At 39.6% G+C, this 19496-nt stretch overlaps 1 protein-coding gene across 1 annotated transcript in view; it reads right to left on the bottom strand.

The window, feature by feature from the left end:
* The window catches only part of LOC149185566 (magnesium transporter, putative (DUF803)), a 396376-nt gene that overhangs the window by 315110 nt on the left and 61770 nt on the right, over window positions 1-19496 (bottom strand). Inside the window, exon 2 of the mRNA XM_089410729.1 lies at window positions 18654-18752. Within this exon, the coding sequence (XP_089266855.1) occupies window positions 18654-18752 (99 nt within the window). The remainder of the gene's footprint in view (window positions 1-18653; window positions 18753-19496) is intronic.

Raw genomic sequence — 19496 nt, 5'->3', positions numbered from 1 at the left:
ACACACGTCATTAGCTGGAGGAGATTTAAAGATGCATTCTTCAAAAGATTCCAAGGTGTGAAGGAAGAAGAGTTCTTTTCAAAACTCATCAAATTACGACAAAAAGGAAGTGTGGATGAATACACTCAAGAATGGGAGACCTTAGTAACTCGAGTGCCTGGGTTATCAGAATCTCGTTTAATTCAGTCATACATCTCGGGACTTAAAACCCATTTACAAGTAGAACTTGAGATGCATGACATTTCATCAATAGAAGTAGCAAGACGAAAAGCAAAAACAGCCGAAAAGAAATTCGAACAAATATTTTGGTCAAAAGCCGAAAAAACATATGCAAGACGAAGAACACCTCAGTATGCAGACGCAAAAAATACAAGATATGTTCCACCACATCGTCGTGAAGATGAAAAATCTAATTTGGAAGCGCAAAGGATAAAGGAGGGTAAATGCAAGCGCTGTGGTGAAAAGTGGGATCCCAAACATAGGTGTGTTAAAGGAAAGGAACCAAAGAACCTATATAATTGTGAAGCAACCAATGATTCAAACAGTGAAGAGTCTGATATTGAAGAAACAGAAGATGCCCCAGAATTCTCACCAGAACTAGATGACGAAAGTATGCCGCAAGTGTCATTATCAGCTATGACAGGTATATCACAACCTCAGACTCTAAAATTAAAAGGACACATAAAGAAGAACAACGTGGTGGTTCTCATTGACTCTGGTAGCACACACAATTTTTTGGATGCAACCATGGCCAAGAGACTCAATATTTTTTCATTTCCTTTACCAAACATGAAAGTAATGGTAGCGGACGGTAAGAGGATTGAAAAGGTGGGAAAATGCCATAAGGTTAAATTACAAATTCAAGACTTTAGTTTAGAGTCCTCATTTTTCACAGTACCATTAGGAGGAGTAGATGTAGTTTTAGGTGTCCAATGGTTACGAACTTTAGGTACTTATGCCGCCAACCATCAAGTACAATTTATAAAATTCAAATGGGGAGGTCAGAAGTACAAACTACATGGATTCCAAGCACCAGAAAATCATGTTGTATCATCATCTCAGATGATGAAGCTGAGTCGAAGAAGAGCACCTGCTTATGTAGTGCAATGTCATCAGTTAGAAATGTTATCTGCAAATATGACTAGTGAAGAGTCACCAGAGATACAAGATGTAATTAAGAAACATGAAGAAGTATTTCAAGATCTACCTCTAAAGATGCCGCCTAATAGGGAAATTGAGCATACAATAGAAGTCAAGGCAGGATCAGACCCCCATCAACATTAAGCCATACCGATATCCACATCTCCAAAAAGCGGTAATTGAGATATTAATCCAAGATCTTTTAAAGTGTGTGACTTTGATCATCTTGGAGTATCTGATCAAGTGGAAGGACTTACCCGAAGAAGACGCTTTCTGGGAGAATGAATCATTCTTCAACAACATCCGTCGTTACATATGCTTTGAGGACAAAGCATTCTTTCGAGAGGAAGGCAATGTTATGTAAAAAAATTAGTTAATTTTAGGTTATTTTTTAATTCTAGGTTTAATTAGATGAAAGGGCACGATCATAAGATCATGCCCTTTCCCAAAGGGTGTCCATGGCGGTATTTAAGCCAGGAGCCCCATTGTAATCAGACATCATCTGTCTATTCATTTATTAATAAAGTATTTTTATATATATTTCTGTTATCTGGAAGTTTTACACTTCAAATTATATGTAGCATCCAAATACAATTACAGGCTCAGTGAGCCTATGCATCCACAAATATAGCAAGATAAGATCATTGCCCAAATATAACTACTTGACAAGGATATTCCAAGTGAAGGTACACCTTTACAAAACAGCTTGGAAAGTAACCAAGTGTCACAAGATAGATGCTTCCAAAAGTAATGTTGGCAAGTAATAGCTTTAGCAAGTGTAACAAATGAAACAACTGTTCATCAACTTGAAAAAACGCTTAAGTGATAATGTGATACTTGCAAGCAAATAAAATCTACTTGTTACCCACCACTTCGTGGGTGATATCCCCAAGAAAAAAATTTCTCCATGATGAACCTCAGTGAGTAGCCAGCAACCCCTTGCAGCCTCCTACTAGCTCGTTGTGCCATTTCTCTACCACCTGAGCTAGCCATGTGGTCCCTCACCCACCTGTATTGACCGTATGTTTGAAGGTGGGCCTCCCAAATCTAAAGGTATGTCTTGTCATTTGGTAATTGAGTATTGGGTTTACTTATCATGGATACTCCTCGATATGGATTGATGGGGGATTTGGCGAAAAAAGTGGACTTAGTTTGTGCTCTTATCCCCTTGATCTCTTTTGGATGTTACCCTTGGATCTTAGTCTCGTGCGATCTCCTTAATTGACCATTTGGTTCTAGGGTGGTACTATTTGGGAAACCCCGACTTTGGGTGTGTGGTCCTGCTCCTTTATCCGCATATATTACTCCCTTTCCACTCATTATACCCCCATTCATCATTTCTCCCACTTGGGTCCACATTTCCATTTTGGGTCCACATAGGGCCAACCTCCCTATCCCCTTGCCCCCACCTTGGGTCAGGCCTGGAATGATGCCCCGGAGGTTGAAGCAGCTAAAAGAAAAAGGAAAAAAGCATAATTGGCCACATTTAACAGGAAATTGTACCACAAAATGCAAAACATGGTCGAGGCAAAATAAATAGCATGTGGGAAAAAGCCAATACATGGGCTCTACCCCAATCCATGGTCGTCACCCTGGTTCCATAAGCCCTAGATGAGCCTCCTTTATCATTCAGGAACCCATGATTGTCCCAACCCCTGGAGGGAAATGAACCGCCCTACCTAAAAGGGGGTAATCACTGCTATATCTTACACATCATGCTCTTGTCCTTTGAGCCCCAAGCAGTTAATGAAAGAAAATTCATAAAAGGCAAAAGGCATATAAAGAAGGGTGGAAAAATCAAGGTCGGGGCACCTCGTGTACCACGATTGCTCCCTCCTACACATTACATACCCAGGTGTGGGCTTCCCCTTATCCAACTACCCCTATGCCCCAATATGTGGCCCAGGGTTGCCCCTCTCATTCCCTATTCCATTCCACTTATTTATCACTTGCCACCCCCATTAGAGGGATGTACCTTGGACATACTATCCCCTTTAAGGGTTGAAACCACCTAATAAGGTACTTGGTTAACCCCCTTTGGAGCTTGGAGACACTAGCACATGCCAAAGCCCACTACAGAAGGGCATGCCATTATGAAGTGCCCACTTTGTTATCCATGATTTGTAAACTCTTTTACTCGATTATTTTAATGATTGGTTGTACTAGAAGCCTAGGGGACGCATTGGATCTTATGTAGGATTACAGGTGGTTTCCATTTGGGTTTGGTCTCCCTATACGGGATCCTAACCCCCAGAGGTCTACATTGGCACATATAGGGTGTGCATAGAGAGCCATTGGCCTCCACAGCAGCAAACAACACTCCACGGATCTTCATCGATGCTCAGAGACTACTAGCGATCCACTTTTGGGATGATGGTGATATGCTTGGTACATTATGCCCAGCAAGCCCCCACAGGAGCCCCACACTCTTGGCAGGTGTCCCAGGACTTGTACGATGTCATGGCAGCGTTCATTCCACCACTCGGACCCTTACAGAGGATCTATAGGTATCTCTGATTCATATGGATACCCATGGGGTCATTTATGTGCCCTCAGACCCGCTGGGAGCACCACAAGTCTACTGCCTGGAGAACAAGGGGCCACCCCCTTGTCCAACATATTCCGAGGAATTTATTCATCAGTATGGCACTTCAGGACATTATTAGGCCTTTGGAGGGCCCCACGACATGTACATATTATTCTTTGGCCCCTTGTGAGGCTTATTTTTACACTTGTGAGCTAGCTTGGTGGGCTTGTCACCAATAGGGTTTTTATTTGCACATTATGTTACCATTAGGGGCTAAGGAGCATTAGACAGCAGTGAAGTGGGTTTCCAGATATTTGCGTGGTGCTAGTGATTATGGTCTGTGCTACCAAGAAACACCAGAATTGGAAGAAGTTTTGGATATACATGGCTTTCTTGATGCAAACTGGGCTAGAGATCTGGATCGGAAAATATCTACAAGTGGTTATGTGTTTAATCTATTTAGAGGAGCAGTCAACTGGATGAGTAAGAGACAGTCTATGGTGGCACTTTCAACTACAGAGGTTGAATACATGGCAGCCACTCATGTAAGTAAGGAAGCAGTTTGGTTGTAGAGATTGTGTTCAAGTATGGGGTTGGTATAGCAAGCTATAAAGATACATTGTGACAATCAAAGCGCAATTTTTTTGGCAAATAACCTTGCTTATCATTCGAAGACAAAGCACATTGATGTTTAGTATCACTTTGTGAGGGATATGGTTGAAGACAAAAAGGTGTTGTTAGTAAAGGTGGACACTTTGAAAAATGTTGTAGATGCATTAACAAAGTGAGTGAGCCTAAAAAGTTTTTTTGGTGTAAAGAAATAATGGGCGTTCCAGGCCTAGACTAATGACTATGCACTCCTGCGACCACCTGTGTGGAAAGAAAACAACAAGTGGGAGAATGTTGGGTGTGTTATATTCTTTCCACGACTATCCCCACACGTTTTTACGTTGCCTCGGGTGTAGCGACAACATCGCAGGGGGGTGGTACAAGGTCTGGGGCAGCGCGCCAGGAAAAAGAATTTTATGTGGACCCAATAATAGTTGGGCAGACCGAAGGATGGGGGTGGACCCAAATATGGTGGGCAGACCTATCCATGGTTTTGTGCATGGTTTCCGCGCATGGTTTTGGGCATGATGTTTTTTTCCCATGGTATTTTATAGATCCGCTCAAGGGAACTACGATTATGTTCTAATTCGTTGTTAATGGATTTGGGTTTATGAATGCTTTTGCATAAATATATATATGTATTGTAACATTGAAAGGAACATAATGAAAAATCAATCTAGTTTTCTCAATTTGGGTTCCAAGAGAAAATCTCTATGATATTTTACGTTCTCGCCATTGTATATTTTTTCTAATTTAAGAATTTGTTTGCGTGTGATTTCTGTACAGGGTTAAAATCTATAGGGACTCCCACACTTCATAGGAAAACTTCTTCCTTAACACATTAGGTATAAGGAGGTCTTTAATTGCATCTAGAAGGTGTTGGACAATGTAACTAGTTTTGGTCTTCATAATTGTCAATGTAATCAAATCATTATTTATATCTTATGTTACAAGAAAAAGAAGAAAGAAAAATATTATGTTTAAAGCATGGGTTTCAAGCTCCATTTTGATGATCATTTAGGTCAAGCATGTTCTTCATGCTTCTAGGGTTTGTCATGTTAAAAGAATATTTTTCTCGAGTCAAGAGAGTCTATATTGTTTGTATAAGACCCTACCAGGCAAGATGTAACATGTAAAAGATATTGCTTTTAAGTCTAGAAAGTCCTAGAAACCTCCAAGCACAAGTCGGCCCAAGAAATGACAAATCGGCCTAAAAGAAGGAATTTGAACCCCTCAGATGTGTATAAATAGAAGAAACATCGACCTCATTTGATCACCAATTGGATCTCTCTCATCAAGAATTTCAATCAGAAGCTGGCAACACTAAAGAAGCAAGAAGAAGGTCTAAAAGGCAAGAAGAATTCAAGGAGAAGAAGAAATATTTGTTTTGAGCTATTTTTCTCTCACATATGTGAAGAAGCTAGGGTTTCTGCAATTGCTACGGGGCCGAAGTTGCAAGTCGAAGTTGCAGGTCGAAGTTGGGGGTCGAAGTTGAAGTTGGGTGTTGGTCGGAGCAGAATTGATCCTTATTGTTTTGGCTGATCTCTGACCTAATTGGAAGGGCTTCTTGGAGGGTTGATTTGGTGCTTGGAGGGGGACTAGGTTTTGGATTTTGGTTTTATCATTTGAAGCATATTCTATAAGAATAGAAGAGATTTTCTGAGTTTTCCCCTTGGAGGGGTTTTACCCTGGCTTGGAGCCTAATTTATGTGTCCATTGTCTTTACTCTGTTTGCTCTTGATAATTGTGTGATGAAGAATATCTAATAAAGAAACACAAGAAGATAAATAAAGTACACAAGCAATTATTACGATTAAGGAGAAATTGAATTAAAATTTGCCCTACTACATTCTCCAACATGGCATCAGAGCGAGGTTAACAAGAGAAGGCAATTGAAAGGACACAAAGAAGGTTTTGTTTGTCAAGGGGAATCATTCGTAGAAGGACACAAGAAAATAAGAAGACCTATTGATCTAGATGGAGGGCTATTACATCAAGCTTTCATTAAAGAAGACCTCATCATCAAAGGTCTCATTAAAGTTAGGAAGGACAAGTATTTGTTGAAGATTCTCTAGTGCATCATCTTGAAGAAGAGGAAGCATCAAGGAATCTTGATATCACCTTTCACTCTTTGAAGCAGTTCGAAGACAGCGTTGCTGAAGGCATCCTAGAAGACATCTTTCTAGGGCATCATTAGAGTCTCCTTGAAGGTCTTGAAAACATCAAGATAGTTGGAGACATCATCAAGAAGGACTCTTGGTTGATAAGTAAGTGTTAGATTGTTTTCTATGACTCAATCTACAGATCACATGGCTACATTTTGCAAGTAAAGCAACAAGCTCGTTGGGTGAGCAAATTTCCTAGCATGGAAGAAAAGGATTGACTTGGCACTCACAGAGAATGAATTCACGGAGTATGTCATGGGAGAAGTAGTTGTACCAGACAAAGAAAAGACTCAAGAATCAGCAAAATACAAGAAGGCAGAAGGGCACAAAGGATCATCATTGAATCCCTCAAAGATCATCTTGTTCCCTTTGTTGTTGATTTGAAGACATCAAAGGCTATGTATGATAAGTTGGTAAAGTTATACTCTATAAGTACACAAGGTCAAAAGATTTCCTTGAGGAATCAAATGTTTAGAATAAGGAAATCAAAGAATGAAGACTTGGCCACCTATCTGATAAAGATCTCACAAATAAGAGATCAATTGCAAGGGCTTGGAGAGATTGTTACAGATTCTGAGATGACTATATGTGTACTGAATGCTTTGCCACCTAATTGGAGTAGTTTTGCAACAAGCATCTACTCAAAGAAAGATACTACACCCTTTGATGAATTGTGGGCTCAATGTATCTTGGAAGAATCTAGGATCAAGGCAAAGGATGATACTGAATCAAATGAAAGATCTCAAGCCTTCATTGCAAGAACTAAGAAGTTGAGGAAAGGGAAGTTTGGAAAGTCCAAGAAGAAGACAAATATGTCCAAGATTCAATGCTTTGGATGCAATGAGTATGGACACTATAAAAGGGATTGTCCAAACATTAAAGTGAACAACAAAAGGAAGGAAAGAAGTGAAGCTCATATAGTTGAGGAAAGGGGAGAACCTAAGAAGAAGTCGAAAGGAGAAGATCCCAAGGATCTTTATTATTGAAGTCTCATCTATGTCAAGTTCTTTATGAATTTTTGTCTTTCTTGTATTAAGTAGAAAGTAGAGTAGCATGCATTGTATACTCTAGAGGAGTCTTGATTTTGTAAAAGGTGTGGCATTATAGATAGAAGCACATGATAGTAGAACAATTAGAATCTACTTGTTTAAATTGCTTTGGGAAAGATCATTTGGTTAAAAGAGAATGAGAAGATTGGACCATATTGTATATTACTGTTCATCTGAGCATTTTTCTAACATCATGTTAGAGGTATTCATTTTGCAAAGAAGGATCATTAAGATCCTATAAGAATCATCATTATGGAAGATTCTTGGAAGCAACATTATGACTGGTAAATATTCCATCTAGTATGGAAACAATACTTTTGAAGGATGAAGGAATGTAGATGGTCAAGGTTACAATCTGAAAGGCATAATGAAAATCTTTCTCTTCTTGGAAAAGGAAACCTATCTTTGACAAGTATAAGAAGCAAGCTTGATCAAAGGATGGCTAGATGATTATATGAAAGCAAAGGTATGCATATTTGAAGTTATTCTTCCCTAGAGCATGGTTCACATCTACAAGAATCATGAAGGAAGAATTAGTTATGAATGTGCTTGGTAAGTCTTCCATATGACTGCATGATGCTTGAAAGAAGAAATTTGGCATACCTTGGAATGAATGGAGATCAAGACTCTCACAAAATTGCATGGCATATAACAATTTTGATCAACATCAAGTATAGTCTTCGGAAGAAAGATAGGGAATTAACAATGACAACTCCAAGGAAGATATTGTAGCTTGGTAGTCAAGCTTCGATCCAAGGGCACTTTGATTAAAAGGAATGAATAAAAGGATTCCTATATAATGTGGAGATGAATCATATGAAAGGTTGTTGATCTTGAAGAACTCAAGTAAGTTGATGATTTGATGGAGGGCCACCATGACAAGGTAAGTCTGATATTTAACATTTTGATATTGGCTATTTAGTTAGCATATTATTTTGCTACCTGCTAGAATATTGCTGGAATACATAATGACAGTTGAGGTAAGTTCAACTATGGATGATGAACTCAATTCAGTGAACATATGAATTGAGTATATGGTCTTGACAATCCTTGGAAGGTTATGTAGTCAAGGTGTTCACATTATCACCTTGGGATTGAAAGGTGTTAGTTTTTTGTAGCATCGGATGTACTCTAGCCATGAAAATTGTTGGAGAGGCTAAGGCACATGAGTTCTAAAGAACCCAGAAACCGTTTGGTGAAATTCCACCATGATAGTATTTTATTAAAATAATTAATATTTTTAATGGGGTTCCTAAGTCTAAACTTAAGAAAATTAAAGTATTAATGGGTATTAATCAAAATATGGGTGAGAATGTTCTAGAAAGCGGATGAAGTCAAGTTTTTAATATTAGACATTGATTAGAGACTTAATCTTGATCATTGAAGTCTCAACAAGAAAAGTATAAGAAGGAGGCTTGGGGTTCATTCAGGAACACACCGAGAGAATGAATTGATCTAGAGTTCGAAATTTCTGGGGCTTGGAAGCTAAGAAATCCAAACTAAGTGATCATTCTACAGTAGAGGGGCAGGGATAGTTCGGGAATACTAGGCAGAGAGGCAAAGAGCCACCAATGGAGGCAACGCATCACCTAGAGGAACTGATGCTGGGCCAGTTTGGGCCCATGCAGGCTTGACGTAGAGCCAGAAGGGCCAACGCAGAAGGGAAGTTGCCTTCACGCAGATATCCGGAACTACCGGGGAGCTACCTAAACAGCTGGGAGAGGTTGACGCAGAAGCTCCAAGAGGCAGAAGAGACAACGTAGGGCTGACGCAAAGATAGTCGGGGGTTTGCCAGTTTTGCTGTCGGATCAGCCTGACACTGCCAGGTGAAGTGAGGTAATCTCACTCAGTGTTCCGCAATTATATTTTTCTCTGTAACTGGATTGTCGGGAGGGCAACCAACATTGTATTCAGAACCACTGCTTAATAATATAAAACCCTCAGAGTTGTTGCACCAGTTTTCCCACATTGGGTTTTTCCGGGGACTATTTTATCCAAAAATAATAGTGTCCTATGTATTTTGTTCTTTGCTCAATTTCTTGTTTCATGTAATCAAATTAAATCGGTGTAGGCTGCAGAAATAACTTACTTCAATATTTTTCAGAAAATAACTTGATAATGTATATTAAAATCAAGTAGGAGAAGTAAATTTAGTTTTGCTGCAGTAGGGGTTCCTTGAGTATAGGAATTTTCACATGGTATCAGAGCATTGATTTTGAAACAGGAAGAGCAGATCAAGTGCTGCGCAGAAAGGCCAATAGCTGCATTTGGCAGCAATTCGAATCCCCTTGAAGGGATTGCACAATCCTTGTCGGTAAAGCAAAGATTCCAAGGAAATCTCTCTCTAAGAGAGTCGACAAAGAGGTACGATTTCCGGTTCGTGAGCTTGTAGAGGCAGAGGGAGTGACGCAAAGCCTCAGCGTAGTGCTTGAAGGGCGCAGTTTTTGCCGGGGTAGAAATCCGTCAGAAAAGAGCAAAGACACATAGAAGGGGAATTTTCTCCTCAAAGGACTTTTCTCGCCAAAAGTTCGAATTTTTCACTTGTCGAGCAGCAGACCAGTGTTGCGCAGTGACTAGAGGAGTCAATTCGACAGTTTGGGTGAGATGGCATCACATGGGCTCAGAGATCAGGACAGGTTGGAAGGAGCTTCCAACTATGTCATATGGAAGACCAGAATCTTAGTGTTCTGGAGGAGTACGATCTCGAAGCTTACGTCAAGAGTGTTGTGGTTGTTCCCGCGGACAATGATCAGAAGAAGAAGTACAAGGCCGAGCAGGCAAAGGCGAAGAGGTACATACTCGATGGAGTTCAAGATCATGTGGTCTCACACTTGCAAGGCAAAGATACAGCCTGAGAAATGTGGGAATCTTTGTCTTCATTATATGAAGGTTCTTCTGAACAACAGAAGATGTACTTAGAAAAAAAGTTGCAGCGGACATTGATGCAGAAGGGAGAAGGGGTTAACTCCTATCTTCAACATCTTCAGGACACCAGAGACCAGCTTGCTGCAGTGGGGTCTACTCCTCAGTCTACCGCGATGGTAAGGACGGCCCTGAATGGAGTCTCAGATGAATGGCAAGTCTTTGTCCAAAGTATATTGGGCAGGGAAAGACTACCTTCATGGGAGGAGATGTGGGCAGCCCTTCAACAGGAAGAATTAAGGAGGGATCTGGTTAAGGTCAACCTCAATGGCAACAGTGGGAGTGGCACAAAGACCAAGGAGGAGGAGGAGAATGCAGCTCTAGCATCAAAGGGACAGCAGAAGCAGAAGCAGAAGAAGGACATTTCGAAGGTGAAATGTTTCAGATGTGGCGAGATGGGCCACTTTGCATCCTAGTGTCCTTTGAAGCAAAAGGATAAGGATGAGAAACATGATCCTAAGGCTGCTCCAGCAAAAATTAACGAAGATGAGTTTTCCATGAGTGCCCACGCATCTCTAGGAGGGAAATGGGGCGATATAGAACTGTAGTCGGGAGGACTACATGTGGGCAGGATCCTTGAGGAACCCACCTCTTGGATCAATTCCTTGCTACAGGAGCCCAAGATTCAGCAGTAGCGAGATGGACTTAGTGTCAGATGATGCAGTGGGTTGGTTGAAGAGACAGATGCAGTAGCTTGAGACCACAGACTGATCAGCGAAGAGCATGGTTGGCAGCAGTGCAAATGGCAAAGTGCAGAAGTCAGCAGCGACGCAAAAGATTCAGAGGGTCAGAGACTAGTAGTAGTTAGATTCCAACATTCACATGGTATTATGCTAAACACATTTAGTTCAGTAATTTTGGGTGTTTTTTAGTTGCTTCTCTCAGCAACTGAGTTGCAGTACGAATGCAGTGTTAGCAGTGGCAATGCTAGCAGCATAGCAGATGCAACGTTTGAGAGGGAGTTGTAGTACAGATGCAGCATTTGAGAGGGAGCAGTGACAGTGGCAGTGTCATGGGCAGCAGTACAGTAGCAGCAGTAGCACAGTGCTAATGGCAGCAACAGTGCGGAAAGGAGATGCTTCAGAGACAGAGCAGCATGCAGTTGGAAATTGTTGCTAAAGCACATTCCTCGCTAAGAAGGAGTGTCATTTTTTGGTAGCATCGGATGTGTTTTAGCCATGAAAATTGGTGGAGAGGCTAAGGCACATGAGTTCTAAAGAAGCCGGAAACCGTTTGGTGAAATTCCACTCGGATTGTATTTTATTAAAATAATTAATATTTTTAATGGGGTTCCTAAGTCTAAACTTAGAAAAATTAAAGTATTAATGGGTATTAATCAAAATATGGGTGAGAATTTTCTAGAAAGCGGACCAAGTCAAGTTTTTAATCTTAGTCGTTGATTAGAGACTTAATCTCGGTCATTGAAGTCTCAACGAGAAAAGTATAAGGAGGCTTGGGATTCATTCAGGAACACACCGAGAGAACGAATTGACCTAGAGTTCGAAATTTCTAGGGCTTGGAAGCTGAGAAATTCAAACTAAGTGATCATTCTACAGTGGAGGGGCAGGGATAGTTCGGGAATACTAGGCAGAGAGGCGGACAGCCACCAATGGAGGCAGCGCAGCACCTAGAGGGACTGACATTGGGCTAGTCTAGGCCCATGCAGGCTTGACACAGAGCCAGAAGGGTCAGCACAGAAGGGAAGTTGCCTTCACACAAAAATCTGAAACTGTCGGCGAGCTGCCACAACAGCCAGGAGAGGTTGACGCAAAAGCTCCAAGAGGCAGAAGAGACAGCGCAAGGCTGGCGCAGAGCCTCTGAGGCTGACGCAGGGCCAATGCAGAGATAGTTGGGGGTTTGCCAATTCTGCTGCCGGATCAGCCGGAAACTACCAGGTGAAGTGAGGTAATCTCACTCAGTGTTCCGCCATTATATTTTTCTCTGTAACTAGATTGTCGAGAGGGCATCCAGCATTGTTTTCAGAACCTCTGCTTAATAATATAAAACCCTCAGAGCTGCTGCACTGGTTTTCCCGCATTGAGTTTTTCCGAGGACTATTTTTTCCAAAAATAACGGTGTCCTATGTATCTTGTTCTTTGCTCAGTGTCTTGTTTCATGTAATCAAATTAAATTGGTGTAGGCTGCAAAAGTAATTTACTTCAGTATTTTTCATAAAATAACTTGATAACGTATATTAAAATCAAGTGGGAGAAGTAAATTCAGTTTTGTTGCAGTAGGGGTTCCTTGAGTATAGGAATTTTCACAAGAGGTAGCAGTGTAAGAAGATAACCATGATGTTTATGTTCATCAACAAAGATCACTTTCATGATTAAAGGGGGTTGTGGCTAGCTTGAAGTTTGACAAGGCTACATAAGGCCTTCATTGATGATGATTGAAGGAAAGTGATGTGCAAAGTTGATGGCCTAAACCTTGTCACTAATTAAAGAAAGAAGATGGCTCCTTGATACCCAGTAAGGAAGAAAGCTCGATATAATGAGATATGAAGGAAAGAGGGAGCTATGCAGCTATGAAAAACTATTCTTGATGCATATGTGAATATAAGCTATAAAGCTTGTGGTGATGACTTCCCAAATTGGAAGGAAGTCACTCCTCTATATGTGGGAGGGAGCAAAGAAGTCTCTTTAAATAGGAGCAAGGATCTATTCCCTAATCAAGAGGGAATGAGGATCTACTCTCTCGTTGAGAGGGAGTGATGAGGAACATCATATTTGTATTCTCTCCTTCATGTGTGAAGCACTTAGGGCAGCTTAATTAGGGCTTATTTAAATTTGATTTCTCTTATCTTGACAACTTCTTGTGATTTGTTATTACTTCTTCTTCTTTATTATTATATATTCATCATCAAGACAATTGCCAAAACTATGAAGATTACAAAGACAACAAGAGAACACAAGATGTAGGCACTCAACCAGGAAACCTCTCTCCTAGGGGAAAACCCAAAAAAAAATCTTCTCTTATTTAGAATCAAATCAAATGAGACAACCAAGATTTCTAGACCAACACCAAACCTTCCTCCATCCACCAAGTCAACTTTCTAGACAAGATTCTTCATGATCAACTCAAATCACATACATCAAATCAAGTGAACAAAGGTCTCGGCTCTTTCCTTCAGTTTGTACCTTCGACCTTGCAACTACACTTGTATGCTCCAAGAATCTTCGCACGTGTGGCTTATTGCAGGAGGAACTTCAGTGTTCCTTCATCTTCGCTTGGACTCTCCTTCATCTACAAATCAAATGACCTTCCTTTGCTTTTTCGTCCTTCTTTTTCCTTAGAATTGCAGATCGAATATGTTGTATGTATGTGCTCTCAATAGGCTGAATGCACTTGTATATATATAGCCTTTTTGTGTGAGGACGAGTCCCTTCAATGAAGTTGACTAGTAGAAGATGGAGCCGACTTGGTGGATGGAGGCTTATTATACATTTTGACACAAAAAACATATTTTCTTCTTTGACATAAGGAGCCCAAGAAGGGTCTTTTACATAATGACTATGACGATGACTTTTAACACAACCCTAGAAGCCTTCAATGGAGGCTTGACCTAGAACAAAATTAAAATGAGCATGAAACCCATGCTTATAAATAATTTTCTTTTACAATAAATTTTTATTTTTCTTTCTTTTGACAAATACATTATATAATGACTCAAATACAATAACAATACTAGTTACATTTCTCAACAAACAGCCATAAGTCTAAGTGAAGGCCATGGAGGGAGAATGGAGAATGAAGGATTGGATAAAGCCTCTGTAATTTCCTTGAGGATAGAGAAATCCAAGATAGGAAATGGATCGACACTCTTTGAGGATTGAACAAGTATCCAAGATAAGTGGTCGAAGAAGACCGATATTCTTTGAGGATTAGGAATCCAAGATAAAAAAAAGTCCTAAAAGGACATACCTAGTGAACATACTGATGGGGTATTTTCCTTGTAGAGGTAGTGTGGTATCTCGCGTAAAACCTCTCAGCATAATGCTATTGTATATGAAAGAGCTTGTCAAAGTTAAGGCCGTACTATGTTGACAATGTTGGTCATGATGTTGATGCTTAAAGATGGCTTACCAATCCGACTCTTCTTATGATAACTTTTCAGTTTGAGAATAACCTTGTACTGGGAGTACAATTATGAATACCTCCCTAGTTAAGAAAGAGTGTTGGAAAATGTAACTAGTTTCAATCTTCATGATTGTCAATGTACTCAAACCATTATGTATATCTTATGTTACAAGAAAAAGAAGAAAGAAAAATATTACTTTTAAAGCATGGGTTTCATGCTCCATTTTGATGGTCATCTAGGTCAAGCATGTTCTTCATGCTTCTAGGGTTTGTCATGTTAAAAGAATATTTTTCTTGAGTCAAGAGAGTCTTTATCATTTGTATAAGACCCTATCGGGCAAGATGTAACATGTAAAAGATATTGATTTTGAGTCTAGAAAGTCCTAGAAACCTCCAAGCACAAGTCGACCCAGGAAATGACAAGTCGACCTAAAAGAAGGAATTCAAACCCCTCAAATGTGTATAAATAGAAGCAGCATTGACCTCATTTGATCACCAATTCGATCTCTCTCATCAAGAAGTTTGATCTGAAGCTGGAAACATCAAGGAAGTAAGTGCGAAGGTCTAGAAGGTAAGAAGTAAAGGAGAAGAAGAAATATATGTTTTGAGCTATTTTTCTCTCATACGTTCGAAGAAGCTAGGGTTTTTGCAGCTGCTACAAGGCCGAAGTTGCAGGTCGAAGTTGAAGCTAGGGGCTGGTTGGAGCAGAATTGATCCTTGTTGTTTTGGTTGATCTCTGACCTAATTGGAAGGGCTTCTTGGAGGGATAATTTGGTGCTTGGAGGGGGGCTTGGTCTAGGGTTTGAGTCTTGGTTTTCTCATTTGAAGCAGATTCTATAAGAAGAGAAGAGATTTTCTGGGTTTTCCCCTAGGAGGGTTTTGCCCTACCTTGGAGCCTAATTTCTTTGTCTGTTGTCTTTACTGTTTTTGCACTTGATAATTGTTTAATGAAAAATATCTAATAAAGAAACACAAGAAGATAAATAAAGTATACAAGCAATTATTGACATTATGCAGAAATTGAATTAATTCCTACCCTACTGCATTCTCCAACAGAAGGATCCTCTTAGCCTTTACATTGCACTTGTTGAATTCTGGCAAATGAACAGGATCAGTAGGTGGTTGTACTGCACTCTCTACAATATCCCACAACTCAAACTCCTCAAGCAACAAGACTATTCTCTCCTTCCAGGGACCAAAATTTTCATTCCCACTCAACCTATCCTCCACCCTCAAACCAATGGCCATCTGACCTTCTCAACCAACACAACTTTTGAACACTGAAATCTGAGCAACCAGCCTCCCTTTCAACCACAAACCTTTGGTATATGGGTTGGTTTATGCTTGTTGGTTATTGTTTATCAGTGGTAGATTCAATGGTGCTCTGATACCATGTAGAAAATTTGCATGTGTTGTAGTCCCACTCGTTTTCAGTTTGTTGTACACATCATGTTTAATGCCCAAACCCCATGTTCATTTGTTGAGTAAAACATCAATACCAAATTCAAAATAATCACTGCTAGGCTACTACTACTCTTTCACTTTCACTTTCAACTGATAAAAAAATCCACATGCATATACACAATAAATTTGGACACTGATATTTGGTCAATCACAAACCCTACAAAAACCCCAAAGGAAAAAACCAGTGTTCCACGGGGACACGTCCCCCAGGGTCGGGTGCGCGCACCCCTTGCACCCCACGCACCTGGGACGAGGGGACGTCTGGGAAAACGTTCCCAACGTCCCCCTTTTGGGGAGACGTGGGAAGACGCAAGGGGGGACGTTTCCCCAATGTGGGGGACACGACTCCCCAAAAGGGCGTCCGCCCTCAAAATGGGCTATGCGTCCCCCTTAAATTTGCTTGTAAACAATGATTTATGACAAGGGAAACCTAGTATTTGATCATATTTCCCTACTAATGCTATGCAATTCATGGTAATGTTAAATTCTTAAAGTGACATTCTCCTTTATTTTTCATTTTCATCCTTTTACTTAAATTTTTAACATTACCATGAAATGACTCAGGATGTTTCAGAGTGGTTCCGACCTCATTGGATTTCATATGCAGAAAGTAGAATTTTAGATCTCACTCAAAATCCAGCAGACTTGAACAGTTTTTCAGGAATTCAGGATTCGATGGATTGCAATGTTTCCATTGTATTTTGTCATGTACAAGGGTATGGAATTAGTATTTAATCAAGAGCACCAAGCCCTCTGTGTATTTTAGAGTGACTTTTAGACTCATCAATCCACTGTTTTTGAGTTTAGTTATATCAATTTACTATTCCAGTCTTTAGATTTCAGTATCTATTATAGTCTATTTTGCTTAGTACTAATTAGATTCTAGAATGATGAATGATGAATTTTAATTTTAAATCAATTTAAAATCTAGAATGATGAATGATGAATTTAATTTTTAAATCAATGTAGATTCTAGAATGGTGAATAATGAATGATGAATATGTATTAGAGTATTTCATTATTGAATCTCGTGGTCTACGGATGAATCATTTATGTATTAGTAAGGATGATGAGTATGGATCAATGTATTTCATTACTTAATTCAATTATGTATGTATCATTGTATTTATGCTTTCACTATTGAATATGAATTTGAAATATATATATATTAAAAAATTTATATTCCCCGACGTCCCCACGTCCCCCCTAAATTTCCCTAAAATTTGAGGGTACTCCCACACGTCCCCCTTGTGCGTCTCCCCGCACCCGCACCTCCCCATCCCAGAGTCTTGGTGGAACATTGGAAAAAACAGTTGGAAGGAGGATTTCATTTGCTTTTAATCTCAAAGAAATTTATACAGCATTAAATACACAGAGGTACTTATCTCTCCCCTTTGAGATTCTGTCTGTCTAGCTCCTAGGAAATCATGCGATTGTCTGAGGATTCATGCCACAGGTCCACCAATCTCTGACTTGAAGTGTGTGCCACTGTTCAGACTTTTATGCAACAGAAATTGTGCCACAATCAACTCTCTGACCTCCGAAATTTGTGCCTGTCAGTCTGCCTACAGACCTTGAATTTCATGCCTTATATTAGCATATCTCTCCCTCAAAATCTGTGCTGTCAGATGAGGAATCTCTACTTGATTTTCACACTGACAGATTTCTGTTATCTCCTCATTTTTCAGGCCTAAGCTTGCCTCGAAAAATGTGCTGAGTCTCTGCCCTCAGCCCCTCGAAATCTGTGTTGTTTCTTCCTCAATTTGCAAACTGGAAACTATTCCTTTATCTAGGGCTGCATGCTACAGATCTGCCTTGGAATGCGTGTCTGTAGAAGCTGTTGTACCTCAGTTTCTCCTTCAGCAAATATGGCTGTTACAGCTTCCTCCTCTTCTCTTCTCTCCTCTTCTCCAACATTTACACATAAAGAATGAATTCTCCTTTGCCTTTTTCCTCCTTTTTAGTCTCATTATGATGAGAAGCCCTATCCCTAGCATCAAGGGCTGAGATTAGATCTCAGCTTTTCTTGATCAAGGGTGGAGATCTAATCTCACACTGACCCCCTTTTTATGCCCCCCCTTCATTAATGAGCCCCCTAGTCACTTTAATAACTTGTTTTTGTACCATGTGCTTTTTCTCATAAAGTCACTTTAATATTATAAAGTACAATGTACTTTTAGTACCTCATAAAGTGACTAAAAAGTCACATGACTTTAATAACCTCATAAAGTCACACTAAAAAGTGGGTTCACGTGTTTTCTTAGGCCAAAGGCAAAAAGCACTAGGAAAAACCTCCTTGGTACCTTTTTCAACATTAAACCTAGGAAAGAAATCATAATAATCACTTACTCCTCATGAGTGAGCATCTAAAGAGGCAATATGACATCTTCTGCATGTTTGACACCTAGCCTACAGAGAAGCACCTGTCCGAGCTATTAACATCAACAGATATGAAAAATAAATGAGAGAGACTAATACATTTCCCTCTACAAATTTTATAATTCTGCAAACTGATCAAGATTGACTGGTGGGAAAACTCATACATTTTCATTATATGGCGAGTCAAAAAGACAAAAGAAAGCAACTATAAACTCAAATATGTTTCTTGTTTCCTACTATAAATGACATTACTCTTACATAAATCTAGAACAAATTACATGTGAAAAATCTAGAAGGAATAGAGATATGATATCATACTGGTGCTTGAGATACAGCCCTTAGCATCAACAAGGCCCCAAGAATGTCGATACAAAATCCAGCGACCCATGTTTTGCTTAATGCATAAGTCCGCATGACCTAATATCAGTCAAAATAGATTTTCTCAGTTAGAAGATCCTGGATCATTATTGCAGTGGATACAAACTACAACTTATATAAAAGATGGGGCGAGATGGGAAGAGCTGAACAAAGGAGGAAGCTTTAAGATAATAGCATTCAAAGGCACATAGATGGATCTATAATTATTAACTTACAGTAGATGTACTTTTAAAATAGTGGCAATGAGCAAATGACTTTCTGCATACCTTGTCAAATTCTCTTTTAAATAACTTCTTACATTTTTAGTTTGAGTACATACAGTATAAGGAATACCTTTCTACTATCATAAAAGATAAATACCAATGACAAATTTGAAAAGGAAGCAATCTTGCTTAGCAGATAATGAAAGAGGGATAACTAGATTACATTATATCATTTCTCATGACATCACAAGAGCATAGAATGGCTTATAGATCTGTCTGAACGATACAGGCAAAGATTTTGACTTTTCAAAGAAAAGTTCATTTGAGATCTAGCACCTTGAGATTTGAACCTACTATTTCTATGAATGTTCATAAGGAGATAAAGCCAATCATGGTTCCGTGCTTAAATTTCATCCAACAGAATAAGAACATAAACGATAGAAGCCATAAAGTTGCCTCATGAGTCGTCTATAATTTGAGTATATATTTGACATCACAAAGTGAGAAAGCATAGTTGAATTATTGACAATGCAAACAAGATTCCTAATTTACTGACTATGCAAACAAGATTCCCAAATTA

The sequence above is a fragment of the Pinus tabuliformis genome, chromosome 3_1 (assembly GCF_031772625.1).
Source record: "Pinus tabuliformis cultivar Carrire ecotype Pingquan chromosome 3_1, CPIR1, whole genome shotgun sequence".
Classification (NCBI taxonomy): Eukaryota; Viridiplantae; Streptophyta; class Pinopsida; order Pinales; family Pinaceae; genus Pinus; species Pinus tabuliformis.
Note: the sequence above shows the minus strand (reverse complement) of the source record. Positions and strands in the feature narration are given on the sequence as shown.